We start from the raw sequence: 15359 nt of genomic DNA on the forward strand, positions 1-15359 counted from the left end.
TTAAGGGGAGATGCTACTCGAAAAAGGTTTTTTTTTATTTCATAACCCAGCTCCTTGAAATTTTAGGTGTTAGTAAAGCTTGCAGTGCTGATTTCATAACTGCAATTATTTGTTTGATAGCTATAGTAGTTCCGGAGTTACTACAACTTTGATATCAAAATATAGTGTTTTTTGTGCACATAATAAAGCTTACTAAAAATTTTCACACAGAATTGCAAAATGGCTCATTCTGCTGCACTTGAGCAGTACAATACAGAAAAGTACCTCAAACAGAAAATTTATTTGCTACATTAAAAAAAAAAAATTAAAAGTACTAAATGCATATTTTACATCTCTCTATCAGTGTATCAAGTTGTGTAACAAAAAATCTGTGATGTATAATGCAACCTAAAGTAGATACTTGTATTCTAGAGTGGCTGATTAAGCTCTGTGCAAAATTTCATCAAGATAGGACTATTTTATGCCTAAAAAAGATTGTGCACAAGATGAGAGAATTACCTCAAAATGGAAATCGAGAAAAATGCATTTGAAAGTTGTAAATATGTTTACTCATGATTACACAGTGCGATTTGCACAAAACTTGGTGATATCATAGAAGGGACACAGCTAGAGCACCTAAAATTGTCCTGCTCCATATGTGGATCCTTCTCGCCGCTTGAGAAGGGAGTCATCAAGGCGCGCTTTCTTTGCCACGTTCCGCCGATGGGCCCTTGCCTCGGCTGTTTCACACGCAGACATTCTTTCGATTCTCCTCTGGTCGCGGGATCGGCCCAGGGTGATCAGTTGATCTGGTGGGACTACACCAAGCTCCTCTAGCACGTGTTCAAAGCTTGAATGTCCTTTATTGAACCACAACACGGCCATAGCAGCTGCAGTTTCCACTGTTGTCCGGGAGGCAAACTTAGTCTTCGGACACAACAACCAGATTTTGCTGTTCAAAGATTCTGCAGCGTTTTGGGTCTTCCCTTGGATACAACGCACCAGCAACTTTTCATCTGTGAGCCGCTTGTAAATGGGAAGCACAGCCAATCCTTGAGCCTTGGTCAAGATTGGTGTGTGGTCGGGTGGGGCCTCCCCAAGCGCTTCAGCTCGCCTATGCTTGCACCAGGAAGTCGCTCCTTCTGGACAGTATCGGTGGCTGCCTGCTGTGTTGCTCGATGATGAATGGAAATATGAGGCCCAGATGGCACGATGCATTTTCAGAATATCACCTCTGTTGTTTGTGATTGCAATACGGTAATAGTTCTGCAGCTTCTGAATTGTGCCATCTGTCAGCTTTTCCCCTCGTGGAAGTCTTGTTGGCAGTTTCCGAAGTGCAGTGCCTAGACGCTTGGCCACATGGTTTGTGCACTCCTCCTTGTCCACAACAGCTTCACCATATACCTTGGCCTCAGCGACAGCGGTATAAGCTTTGCTGTCCCCATCACTGAGGAACTTGGTGAAGCGCAATGGTGTTGTGTATGAGGATGTCCTGCCCCATATGCACAAAGCTGCCTCAGTCTCCATGGCATGAGAGGAGCACTCTGTATTTTTTTCGCAGACAGGTGTGTGGAATGCTTGCCATATTTCTTCCTCATCACCCAAGTCCTGGTGCCGGCTACAGGCAAGGCAGTAATTCGATAGCACTTCAAAATCTAGGCACAAACCAGTGTCCACAGACACAGCAGTGCCGATGCCATTGTGGCTCTTGTGCCCTCTTTTTTGCCATGTGCCATCATACATGACAGCAACATCAGCCCCATCCACTTTCTCTTTAGTTATCATCCGCGCTTTCGCCAGGTTTTCTTGCACAGCTTTGGTAGCTGCAGCATGAACTTTTTTGCCGATTGCAATAAAAGTCTTATGATGCATAGGTATTGGCAGTCCAAGAATAGCGCAAAAACGCGACAGCTGTTCATGCCCAATGCCTATTGCACGCGCAGCCACAACTACCTTCACATTGACAGCGAAGCTGTCGCGCGAGCTGCCGCTTCGGTAGCTCCAGTCATCACCGGCATCGGTGGGCTGTCTTTCCGGCAGAACACGCCGCGAACTATGCGCGGCAGAAACCACTGACTCAGGACACTCACTGTTATCACAGTGCAGCTCGAGGAACGAAGAGAGGCCCTTATGTTTACTTGCGGTGTCGCGAACGACGAGTCCAGCGGTGTGGCATGTTGGACAAACAGCACGGCTTACCATCGATGTCAGTGCGCCGATGTCACAAAATACTCCGCTCACAGAGCCACAAACACTCTTCGTTCTTTCGCTTTCGAACTGTTCAATCTTTTTTTCTGATGCGCTGATGAACTTGATCGCGGCGTCGATTTCGTCAAAGTTCCCGCAAGCCGCCGTATCCCCGCTGCCTTGATTAGGCCTAGTGGCCCGCGGCTCGCTTTCTTCTACCGCTGCTTTGCGCTTCGGTTTACGTCGACGCCCTTGGTACTTGTTCTTGCTTGCAAACTTTCGTGCTCGGAAGTCTCGCTTCTTCGAGTTATCCATGGTGAACTCGGAAAAACATAGAAACGCACGGCAAGTGCCGATCGTCGCAAGCGCTCAGCGAGCGAGGCCGATCAGATGTAGCCAATGGCGGCCTCGGTAGCGTACCATGTGACCGGTAGAGATGCGCGAAGCGGCTGCAGCTTGGCTGCAAACCGACTTGGAAACGACTGTTTTGTGAAATTCCTCATTAAAATACGAAACTAGGGGGACGCCTGTACACTAGAAGGAGCCTTGATCTACACCACCGAACAAACCCCGATGGCGGACGTCATCGTGTTGCCGAGTGGCGGATTTTCAAAAATAGCCGTCGGATGCGTGAATTCGCGACTTCGGCAGCTACCTTCACTAGCGCAGATCGACTTTTTACCACTTTCTCGTTTGAATTCAGCTATGACCTTTGGGGAAATGATAGTTGAATGATCAAAAGTGATTTTAGCAGCAATATCTCAAAAGTGGAAATTTTCGCAAAAAACGCGATTTTTCGACCCGCATCTCCCCTTAACTCGTAGGCATCACACTCTGAATTAACTGGATTGTAGCCAAGTATGACTATTAACGAAAGTTTGATGCAATTAAACAATGTTATGTGCTGGCTGGGACTTGAGAACATTTCCGATTATCTGAATTGATGAGGGTCACATAGACGAGCTTTTACTGTAAAACAAGTCACCGTACGAGACCCCCTAGTACAGGATCTGCATTACTTTATAGTTCTAGGCAGCCAGCACAAATTAGAGTACTTCAAAGATGCTTGAAAGCAGTGGCTGAACCAAACCTCTCTGGCCTATGAAATGTTGCCTTTTAGAGCCAAAAGTAATGGTATAATACTGTCAAATGTTTCACAGTACGATTGTTTTAGTTTTGAGAGCAGTTTTGGGTTAAAAATGGCATCAGGATTGTAATCTTAGCCAGGCTCATACCTGCCAAGACTCGGATATTTTGGGAAACTCCACAGTTTTGAATATTTCTTATGTTTGTACGGTAGGCTGGAAAATCTTTAGGAAATCTATATTTCTGTGTGTCATCTGGCCCCATTAACAAAAATTCAATCCAACCTGATCAATGCTTTTGGTGAAATTGTACTATCGCATTATAACTTTCACGAATTGGGAGGCATCGATATAAACGTACAGTAGAATCTCGGTGACGCGAATTTGCAAAGTTCCCCTGGCGAATTCCACTGCTTTGTATTAATTCCAGCAGCTTCGTATTATTGAGCTTTCATCTAATATACTATCCCTGAATAGTGCAGGCTTTAGCTCCAGAGCCGAATCACGTTTTTTTTGTCACATTGTTCATATTCATTAATAGTGTGCATAACTAGTTGTGTTGAAGTGTAGTGGTTGAATTGCATTCTTAGAAGCTCTCATTGCTTCCTAGCAGAGGTCAGTAAGATGTGTTCTTGTTGAGGCATAATTTGTGGTTGGAATAATAGTACGCAAGTATGTCACATGAGGGTGCCTGGGTGTGTTGCATTATGTTACCTTCGCACGTTAAAAGAAAAAGCCTTGCATGCCCACACAGCAGCAGCAGCAGCAACAACTAACATTTGTGTCTTCATGGAGCCTTGGCCTGTGGTCTTGGGATTGCTTGCATGTCTATGCTTTAAAGCACGGGCGATGCTGGGAGGTGTAATTGGTTGTGAGTTTGCGTTTGTTAGAAGCTTTGGATTTTCCAACAGTGAGTTTTTCTTTGATAGAAATAGGCTTTGAGTCTTGACCACAGAGCCACCTAGCTAAAGTATTTAATAGGGAATGTGAATACAGTCGACGTACCGTTTCCCGGACCCTCAAGGGACCGCGTAAACGTCCGGAAAATATGGCATTCCGTAAAAACAAATGCATGTGAAAACGCACCTTGTTTTGTAGGTATTTTTCACTGATGCAGAGGGTAACGGCTGGAGTACAAGCTTCCCATTGCATTTCAGCCAATGCATTTTTAGGTGGCTCTGAAAAGAGCCATCTATAAAAACAAAATTCATCGTGGCCGGCGCTACCTCATAAGTCGGCACTTGGGTGCAAAGAAGTCGCCTATTCTCCTTTGCACGGCTTTCCTCTTGCCCACAATCATGTCTGCCTCAATTTCGGTCAGCATCATGTTGCCTCTGTACACCGATGAGTGTCATCAGGGCTCTCGTCAACTCCGAGCTCGTTGGCTGGGCAGGAGATGCCTCTTCGTTCTCGGGTGTCAGAGTCGTCGGAATCCTTCGTAACTTGACGAATGATTCCGTCATCGGTCAAGTCCTCACATACCTCGAGGTCTTTGTCAGCGTCAGGGAAGCCCTGAAAGGTTATCCCGCCTGGAATTGACAAGACGACAGCGCGCAGATCGTCGAAGGCAACATCCGCGGATGGCAGTTCGTCACACACGCTGTCCACTTGGGGCGAGACTCGGCGTCGAGTGTGAAGCCCACGTGGCGGAAACAGTTCCACAGAGTCTCTTGCGTAACCGCCTTTCACAATTCCTTTAGCATGCCGACGGCAGACCTGAGGTCAACAGCGTAGTTCTTCCCGTTGTCGGAGCAAAGCAGCATGCGGCTGAGCACGCGTGATTTGTAATGATGCTTTAAGTTTTGAATCGCGGTTTGGTCCATCGGCTGCTGGATTGCTGTTATTCGGTGACGGAAATTCAATCTGTATAGCCTTTAGGTCCTTGATGTGGCCATGTGCAGCACAGTTATCCACAAACAGAACTTTTAGACTTTGCTGCTTGAACTTTCTGTCCAGCTTGCGCACGTATGCTTCGAATAACTGCTGCATTACCCAGGTCTTCTTCTTAGCTTCATAGAGAAGAGGCAGAGTCACTGCCCCCTTGAAACATCTTGGATGTTTCGACTTGCCTATTGCTGGTAACGGAAGCTTCTCGCTGCCTGACATGTTGCTGCCAACGAGGACAGTGAGCGACTCCTTTCTGTGCTTGCTGCCGCGGCAGAGGTCACCAGCAAATGCAAGCGTTTTCTCTGGAAGCAGCTTGTAGAACGGTCCAGTTTCGTTGCAGTTGAAAATATCGTGTGGAAACTGGTGAAGCAGGGACTGCAGCTTTCCATCCCAATATTCGGCGAAAACGGAATCGTCAACGGCGCCATTTTCCCCGCACATCTTGAACTTCCAATCATTGCGGCTCTTGCAATTGCGAAGCCATCCATCACTGAATTTGAAGTCCTTCACCCACATCTGAAGCGCGAAAACCTCCGCCTTCTGCTTCAGGATGTCGCCTGCCACCGGGATTTTCTTAGCGATCATGGCACTGATCCACACAACATGCGCTTCCTTGAGCTTGGTGAACAGCCTGACTCGCATTATTCTTTCCAGCCCCGATTGATTTGGCAGCCACTTCCACGATCTTTGCCTTGTTTTTGATGAACTATAAAACAGTTTGCTTCGAAGTTCCAAACTCCCTCCCCATCTCTGCCTGCGACCAACCGCGTTAGACTTGTTCTATGATGACAGCTTTCTTTATCGTGAGCCTGCGAGGGGGCTTTGTGCACTTCGAAGGCGCGGTTGACGACGAAGAAGCAGTCGGTGCCATAGCTGTAAACGGCGAATCCGCTCGACAAAAAGTGCAGCACGAAATAGCTAGGAACTCTGTAAATGCTGAAGGTGGGGAAACGTGATCAGCGAAGATAGTGCGCAGCAGCAAACGATCAACCGCAGACACGACCGCAGAGTTGACAAAACAACACGGGAACAAACACAGTGTGGTCTTGCGTGGCTAAGCCGCTAAGCTGCGGCTGGCAATGGATTGACACGTGCGGTTTTGAGGTTACGACAGCCGCAACGGTTGGCGGAGGTGCTGCTGGCCATACCAGTGATGCGAGTATATCGGGTTCAAGGATATGAAAACAACCGATATGGCAACGTCGGTTGTGACTTGGGGTCGGCGATTAACAGTAAAAAGTCCGGGAAGGTTGATGCTGAAGGCTATAAGCGTCCGGAATTTTGGACTGTTTAATACATTCACTCTATGGGGGGAACTTGTAGGAGCCACAGATGAGTCCGCGAAATCGAGCATGTCTGGAATTTTGGGCGTTCGAGAAATCAGACGTCAACTGTACTACTGGAAAAAGAGCTCATTTTCCTGACGGATGTTGTAGGCTACCAAGTTCTGCGTAAACGAGCTGCAGAATTGCTTTGTTATTGGGATCTTCATGTACATATGACCCTCGCATCACAACAGGGTTCACAATAACATTATATTCACAGTAACTCACAACTGTTTAAAATTCTTCAAAGTATGCTCTGCCATGTGCGGTCTGGAAGGCTTTTTTTTTTTAGCTTTAAGGGGAGACGCTCCTCGAAAGCACTTTTTTTTTGTTATTCAACTTAGAGCTTCAGAAATTGGACCACTGATGCAGTTTTTCCTCCTGATTCCAAATTTGTAATCAGTTTTTACATAAGTGCAATAGTTTGGGAGTTGTGTTTCAAGTAATGGTGAAACTTGATAAGTTTTCCGGGAACTTTCGCGCATACTAAATGTTCATGCAGAGAGTTGTTCAATGGCTCCTTTTGCTCCCTATTAGCCATAGAGTGCCGATATCTAGCTAGAAATTGTGCTCCAACTTTGAAACTATGAAAAAAACATCTGTGTAGCAAACTACCCTTTTTTTTCCACTCGACCACCATTAAATTTATTAATAGATATTTACAGCTGATAGGTTGTGCTGATTCAAGTAGATATCGGCACCCTACGCACTCTCCTCAATGTGTGTGCCAAATTTCGTCGTCGTATGACCATTCTAAGTGCCCGAAACACTTCCCGCAAAAAATGCAAATTGGCCAAAATTGCGAAATGAGAAAAACGCGTTTGAAAGTTTGAAAGTCTGTATTTACAAAAATGAAAAACGCAGTAGCACGAAACTTGTGCTGAACACATACACACATGTCCAGAGGGAATATCAGTTGTCTAAAACTCTCCAGCACCGTAGGTTTTCCCTTCCCGGCTGGTGCGGCAGGACTCTTCCACCCGGGCCCTCTTGGCTGCACTGCGACGGTGTGCCCTCGCCTCAGCGGTCTGACGCACATTCATCTTGTGCATGCGCATGCTGTCTCGGCGGTCGCTGAGGGTAACCAGGGCCTCCGAAGGAAGCACCCCAAGCTCTTCCAGCACCTTTTCAAAGCTCGCGTGGCCCCGGTTGAACCACAGGACTGCAATGGCTGTGGCTGTTTCCACAGCAGTCCGGGAAGCAAACCGGGTCTTTGGACACAGCAGCCATATTTTGCTGTTCAGGGACTCGGCCGCGTTCTGTGTCTTGCCGTGGAGGCACCGGGCAAGCAGCTTCGCATCTGTGAGACGCTTGTAGATTGGGAGGACTGCCAAACCCTGGGCCTTGGTCAGGAGGGGGGTGTGGCACGGTGCAGGCTGGCCCTGCGCCTCAGCACGTCGGTGCTTGCACCACGAGTCTGGGCCTGCAGGACAGAACTTGTGACTTCCAGCACCGTCTGTTGAGCACGAGTGCAAACATGAGGCCCATATGGCAGTGTACATCTTGTGGACATTTCCCCGATTGTTCACAATGGCCACCTGAAAGTAAGTTTGAAGCTTCTGGATGGTGGTCTCCTTCAGCTTCTCCCCTCGTGGAAGTGGCGTTGGCAGCTTCCGCAGGCCGGTGCCCAGACGTTTCGCCACGTGGTTGGTGCACTCCTCTTTTTCAATTGGAGTGTCAGGGTACACGTTGGCATCACAGACCCCGTTGTAGGCCTTGCTGTCTCCATCGCTTAGGAAGATGGTGAACCGCAGGGGTGTCTCATAGTCCACAGTCCTCTGCCAAATGCGCACTGCAGCTTCGGCCTCCATGGCATGCGAAGAACAGTCGCAATTCTTCTCACAAACGGGATGATGAAACGCCTGCCATGTTTCTTCATCGCCTCCCATGTCGTTATGCAAACTGCACGCCAGGCAGAAGTTGGAAAGCACTTCATAGTCCAGGCACAAACCAGTGTCCAAGGACACTACAGTTCCCACACCATTGTGGCTTTTGTGGCCTCTTTTTTGCCATGTGCCGTCAAACATGACTGGCACGTCACTGTTACCAGCCACCTCTTTGGTGACGCTGCGTGCCCTTTGCATGTTTTCACAGACAGCCTTCACTGCCGCACTGTGAATCTTTTTGCCGATAGCATGGAAGGTCTTATGGTGCATAGGGTTTGGCAATCCAACTACTGCACAAAATCGTGAAAGTTGCTCATGCCCGATACCGACGGCACGCGCTGCAAGCACCACTTTCAGGTTCACGGCAAAGGCGTCACGCGAACTCCCGCTGTCGTAGCTTCTGCTTGCACCGCGGCCGCCATCTGACGCGACCCGCTTCGACGAGTACGCGGACGAAAGGATGCTCTCCGAGCACTCCGCATTCTCGCAGTGTAGCTCCAGAAACGCCGAAAGGCCTTTCCGCTTTTTATTCGGTGCCCGAACTGCGAGTTTACTCTCGTGACAAACGGGGCATGCCGCGCCTGCGACGACGGCCGTCAATGCACCCAACTCGCACAGCACTACGCTTTCGGCACGATCGGCATTCGGCCTGACGTCGTTTTCGAATAACGCGATCTTTTTCTGCGATGCACTCACAAAATTCACTGCAGCGTTGATCTCGTCGTCGCAGTTGCCATGGTCGACGTTGCCGTGGTCGATGTTAGGCCTACCGGCCGCTGGCCCGTCGCGGACATTTTCGTTGGCGGTGGCTTTCTTGTACGTCCTCCGCCGCTTCCCTCTGAACTTGTTCTTACTTCTGTATTTCCGATGGTCGGCAACGGCCTTTTTCGGGCTTGCCATCGCACGAAAACAGCGAAAAATAACTCCGGAAAACAGTGAAGCGAGCTACGGCAAGAAAACACGGGCGCTGTCAGCCAATGGCGGCCCTGCGTTAGTGGCGCGCGGTTTGAAACGGCGGGAAAAGACTGTTTTTGTTGCTTTTTTTTTAGATTTTTCGTGAACGTACGAGACTTCAAGAACCGGGATCGTGGAGAGTAAGGACAACTCTACACGAGCCAGCGGCCGCAATATGGCGGACAGCTCTCTTCGCGGCCCCGCGAGCACGCGAACAGCAGCCCGTTTTGTGTAAATTTCGTGATGCCGCGCGTCACTGCCGCTCACTCAGACGCGTTTTTCACTGACTTCTGATGCTTATTTCGCTGTGATATTTTCAGATGTCAAAATATAATGTATAAAGATGATAAAGCAACAAAAAACAGAAAAGGTGAAATTTGGAAAAAAAACGCGACTTTTCGACCCGCGTCTCCCCTTAAGTTAATTTATCCAACCACGTGACAAATATGGGAAAAACACATTGTGTACTTGTCAATAGGAGTCTTGTTTTGAGTGGTCGTTTGGATATCTGGTCCCAAAATGCACCACATTTAGGTCAGTCCTGATTTTCTGAAACAGAAAATAGTCAATGCCACTGCTTGGTCATGACTAATGGTGGGCTGGAAGCGTTGCTAATTTGTGCTCGTCAGGGACTCCTGGATGCGCAGAGAGGAGACTGGAAGTATTGTTTTGGTACAAATGCACGATGTTGGCTGTCTTTAGGACAACCCTTCTTCGTCTTTCTAGCGCATCCACATACTGCTAATAGGCAGCTTTCTGTTTGCGATAGGAATCCTTTGTGTACCACATCCTCGCTATTAAAACGACAGCACGGTGTTCACTTTTATTCTCACTCCTGCTTCTTAAAAGGGCTCTGCAACACTTTTTGGGCATAGTCGGAAAGCACTGCCGATCGGTAATAGAGGCTCCCGAGAACACGCGAGCCAAATCTTTTAGTGCAGCACGCGGTCTGGAAGTCACGATAAATTTTCAAAGTCTGCAAAAAATTGCTTTCTCTTCCCTCGACAAATGACAAAAAATGCTCAAAAATCGCTTGTAGAATTCCCATCTATCAGCCATTGGCTGATTTGAACATGGCACGCATGCGGGGACAATCTCACTGAAAAATCCGCATATTCTAAGAGGGGGGGTGGGGGAGTGCTGAAGGTCACGAGGCGCGCATGACGTTTTTTGTTAGCTCCTCCCATCCCTCCCTTCTTAGTTTTTAGCGCTTTCGTCGGGACGAAAGAAGAGAGAATGCGATAGCAGCGTGTGACAAATCTTTGTAACTTCGCTCGTACTGGACGGATTCTTAAAATTTTTTTTTTGGCGTTGAATTTGTGAGGCACTAAGCTCTTCTAGTGAATTAATTTTGTGGAGACTAAAAAAAGTGTTTCAGGGCCCCTTTAAGTAGAGAGGACTTTAAATTGGCCATCTGGTACTTTGGTGAAGCAGAAATGCTGTAGGCCTGTGTGCTCAGATTTGGGTGCACGTTAAAGAATCCCAGGCGGCCAAAATTTCCGGAGCCCTCCACTACGACAATCTCTCATAATCATATGGTGGTTTTGGGACATTAGACCCCATATGTTAATCAATCTTGTACTTTGGTGCTTCTAAGAGTTGTATATGCTACATGTTTCATTACTGCTAAGTGCCAAAATGTAGCTGATGGTCAACTCTTGGTGTTTCTTATGGTCAATCATTGAGTTTTGGAATCTGTTTTTCACACACATTCTGCTTTTTGAAATTGTTGCTAACAGTGTTCTGTAAAGGGGGTTTCAATATTTGATCTCTGCTATTATTTGCACACTTATTGACCATCAATAATTAAAATATTGGGAACATGACACATTTTGATCAGTTTTGCTGGTTGTTTGCTGTCCAAATAGGGGTTTATTATTCGCCGCTTTTCTCCTTAATAACTTCAGCCACATTGAAACTGGAGAATATAATTTAAGAGTCACCTTGCAGGCCAGCTGATTGTTCAACAGGGGTGGGCAAGACCTTTGGTGAGCTATCATTACACTAGGATCTCGGCAAAGAGAAGCCGCTTTTAAACATTACAGCTTTTCCGAAATTAGTTGGCATTTGCGTTTTGGGTACAATCAAATTATTTTTGCTGCACCTGTCTTATACCTAGAACTGCATCCTGAGCAGAGGAATTGCGATAGCTTTCCCCGGAGCGGCATGGAAATTTTCACAGCGGTGAAATTTGGAGGGAGTTTTGTTTGGAATTTGATCTAAGGCACCATGCCCTGGAGCCCAGGGCCTACAAGTCGCTGTATTCGCTTATTCATGCTTAGCTTCTAACAACAATGGAGTGTGACATATGTTGCTGCGAGTCTGCCCTTCTTTCTTGGTTGATGGATTAATCTCGATACACTTTTGCTTAGTGCATCGATTGTCTTGTACACTGCACTGTGGTTTAACTAGTGCCCTCTACATAGATTTGTTAATGGAGCTTGAATTCGCTAGTTGGGCAGAATTTCCCTGTTGCGCGACATTCTGTGTGTAAAAACAGCCAGGAGTCGCGCTCCCGCAGGCAGCAGTTACACCGTTATCAATAGAGTAGGTTACATCATGTAAATTTATTATATGATACATTCATGCTGTTTTCCCTTGCAAATCAAATCCACTTGAGAAACTTTCTTTTGTTATTTCAACGAACATAGTAAAAAAAATTGTATTGGCTCTTTTGGTACAGGAAAAGGTTAAGTTAGTTCGCCAGAGAAGCTGCGAAATTGAGACTACAGTTGTGATGACACATAGTTCTGTCTGCTGTACCATTCATGCAGGCAATTGTAAGTCTTGTAGAATGTTATATATCAAGGCTGTGGTGGTACAGATGCTAAAAAACTCAAAAGTGGTTTCCTGCCACAAGATTGATCATTTGCAACTTATCATCTGAAATTTATAAGTTGCTTTGGCTAGTTGCAAAAACACTAGGCACTGTTATTACTGTGGAGACATGGTAATATTGGTTAGCATATGCTTAATTGTGTACGTATAGCTGCCTTCTAATTTGCATTATGGTCGCAGGAAAATGTCATTACTTTCTGAATTGTCTGTCTTTTCTATTTCTGGCCACTGCGTACCTTGAGTATTACGTCAAGTTCTCAGATTCAGTTTGCATCACTTTATTTTTTAGTACAGCTAACGTTGTGTATGTCTATTTGAGGAAATAAGGACTATACTGCCGGCACTTTCAAGGCATTGAAATGTTTCTCTCGTGGGAACTTGTAGGCTAACTGCAGGCAGTTGTGCTGCACTGGATCCCTTTGCAGCACAGTCTTTTGACTGTTACTTGCAATACATAAGAGCCTCACTCTCCAGCTGCTTGAGTATATGAGAACTGAAATGAACATGCAATTTATTTTAACTGCCACCTCAGTCTCAGCTTGAAGTGTGCTTTTCCTTGTTGGGCACTTGTGTGAAATGAGGCAAGCTGTGTGGAACATGTGCCATATGCTGAGCCGTCAGGGCTGTCACTCTTTAACAGCTGCTGTGCCAACCAGCGTGTGCTTTGCAACGTTTCCCTTTGCAGAGTCGTAAATCTTCTCAGAGAGGGGACCCGAATTCGAAGCAAAAGGTGTGTGTGCTAACCCTTATCATGCCTGTGTGTGTGCGTGTGTGCTGGGCTACAGCATGGTGTTGAGCATGGGGACCCCAGCTTTGTGTGCATGACTCGTTCAGAGCAAATAGGCCTGAGAAAGTGTCCTTGGGGATATAAAGTAACATCCTGCATTGTGTTCTTTGGGCAGATAGATATCATGTAGTTTGGACTTGTTACTTGTATAGTTAAAAAGCGCCCTCAGTTTTGATTTTGTGCCGATAATTTATTGTTTGCACATTCATTCACTTTTCGTACATTTGCAAATGAACGTGTAAGTTTGTTGTTGAAAAGGTATGCAAGCAGCTTTGTTTCATCACCTCACTGTCATGTTTGTCCAAAAGGCTTCATTTGTTCACGTCCTGGTCAGTTTGCTTGAGACATGCACACATATAGACGAGGCACCTGCACTCCATGTGCATTTGCTTGCAGGTGTGCTGTTTGGTAACAACACTTTTTTTGTTACACGAGCGTGCATGAACAGTTATATTAACCAGCGTGTCGTAGGTCTAAATCGCTGAATTTGAAAGCAGGACTGTCTTGGGCCTGCACCAAGGTGTCGCTTAACAGCATGAATATTTTTTTTTTTACAGCAGTAAGCCGACCTGCGCCTGTAGTGATGTTTACTTCTCATTGAAATAGTACAGGTGTGATAGCTTATTGAGTCCACTGTGACATAATCACGCAACACATTGATCATGAAGTGGGCTAGTCGGATAAAATCGTCTCACAAGCTGGATCTTAAGTAGTAATTTGTTCAGGTTGTATTCAACTTTTAGCACTAGTCATCTGCATGGATTCGTCTAAAGAACCAAGCTGATATATCTTGTGGAAGCCAACTTTTAAACAATTGAAGACCACCAGTAATACCAATTCTTACATTGGGCAGCATAATCATTGTTTATGCCTGAGGGATTTCATGGTTGCTCGTGCTTTCAAGCCCCAGCATGCATATGGGCTAGTGCATGATACAGATGCATGACATGTGCTCCACGTGAGTTTTGTGCGAATAGGGCCACAATTTCATGTACAGTAAAACCTTGTTTATGTGTGCCCGGTCTAGAAATACAGATGGTTAAAGTGTAGTTCTGGAAAATCCCCGAATGTGTCTCTATTCAGCCTAATATATTTGCTGACCACTATCCATCATGGCTTGTGCTGTGCCTATTGTTTGTTGCATACTAGGATCACATTCCTTGAAGGTCATAGGGACCACTCAATGAGTAATATGCAAATTTCTCAATATGCACTGTGGGAATCGAGGCTAGCCTGCCACCCCTGCGGGCTAGTTGAGACAGGACCCATGCTAGTGGCCGTAATCCTTCGGGATACGAGTACACTACAGCATTAAAAGGTCTCCTGCCTTCACAGTAAGTATAGAGGCTGGTCAGCCAATCATTCGAGCATGGCTGGGATAAGAATCAATCGGCAAACTGAAGGCGAAATGGTATCCACCTACAAATGCACCAGTACGGTCTAATGTTAGCAGCCCTATTATACTTATTTTTAACTACCTGATTCCTTCTGCACAGGTAGTGTAGTGCTATGTAAATGATGCTACACTGCATTTGTAGACTGCGATCCAAACATTCTGTGCTGCTGTTAACTGCAGCCTTCTTGTGTGAGACCACTAAGTGGACCGGGCAGTGCAAGTTTTTTGCAGAAACGAAAGCAGTTTGCCATTGTCGTTCTGACCCAACATGACGCTCACTCATTACTCATGCACGGCAAAGAGTAGAATAGGCATATAGGAACCTAACTGTACAAACACTCCCTTAGCAAGCATATACAGTAGAATCTCAATGATATGATTACAGTTGATGCGAATTTTGTGATGCAAATTTTAAGGTTGGTTTGGATGGACTACATTATATAACATACTCTGCGATTTGGTGTTATACGGTTTCCCCAGCCACCACTGATGATACGAATGTGTGATTGATCGCTGCATACCAGCAGTGCAATGCGACTTGTCTGTGGGAGGAAGGCTTGTTCACTATGGGCCTCGAAGGGAGTGCATGCGGCAAAACTCATCGGAATTTTTCTCGCTTTAGTGGCCGGAAAAAGACGCCGCGAGGCCGAAATGAAAAAATTCACACTATCTTCCCAGAGAGAACACTAATGGAATGCGAAGCAGCAACGTTGTGAACGGGTTAGACAGGTTGTTGTCGAACCACAGGTGGTCGCATGGGCAGCAACTGTGACCGAAGCTACATTCGAGGAACTCCCATTGAAAGCGAGAGTCGGCCTCGTGTTGCGGGCGGCGTCACATCGGCGACGTTGCCTTCCGCTCAGCTTCCTTGGCTCCCATCTCGTCAGTGTGACCCGCGCGCTGTCTTCGTTCTTGAACGCGATCGGCATTCTCGACTCGCGCCTCGCTGGTGTTGTTGGCCTTTCGCTGTCAACATTCGCGTTTGGCTTCCCTGGCTCCCGCCTCATCGATGTTGCAGGCGCGACGTCGCCATTC

The 15359-nt window shown here is 46.6% G+C and overlaps 1 protein-coding gene across 6 annotated transcripts in view; it reads left to right on the plus strand.

Annotated features, from left to right (window-relative positions):
- The window catches only part of Fmr1 (synaptic functional regulator FMR1), a 60021-nt gene that overhangs the window by 15759 nt on the left and 28903 nt on the right, over positions 1 to 15359 (plus strand). For 3 of the 6 annotated variants that reach the window (XM_075894184.1, XM_075894188.1, XM_075894185.1), the window contains exon 7: positions 12827 to 12871. The exons of the other annotated variants lie outside the window; for them this stretch is intronic. In XM_075894184.1, coding sequence (XP_075750299.1) covers positions 12827 to 12871 — 45 coding nt within the window. The remainder of the gene's footprint in view (positions 1 to 12826; positions 12872 to 15359) is intronic. 6 annotated transcript variants of the gene reach the window in all.

The sequence above is a fragment of the Rhipicephalus microplus genome, chromosome 1 (genome assembly GCF_043290135.1).
Source record: "Rhipicephalus microplus isolate Deutch F79 chromosome 1, USDA_Rmic, whole genome shotgun sequence".
Lineage (NCBI taxonomy): Eukaryota > Metazoa > Arthropoda > Arachnida > Ixodida > Ixodidae > Rhipicephalus > Rhipicephalus microplus.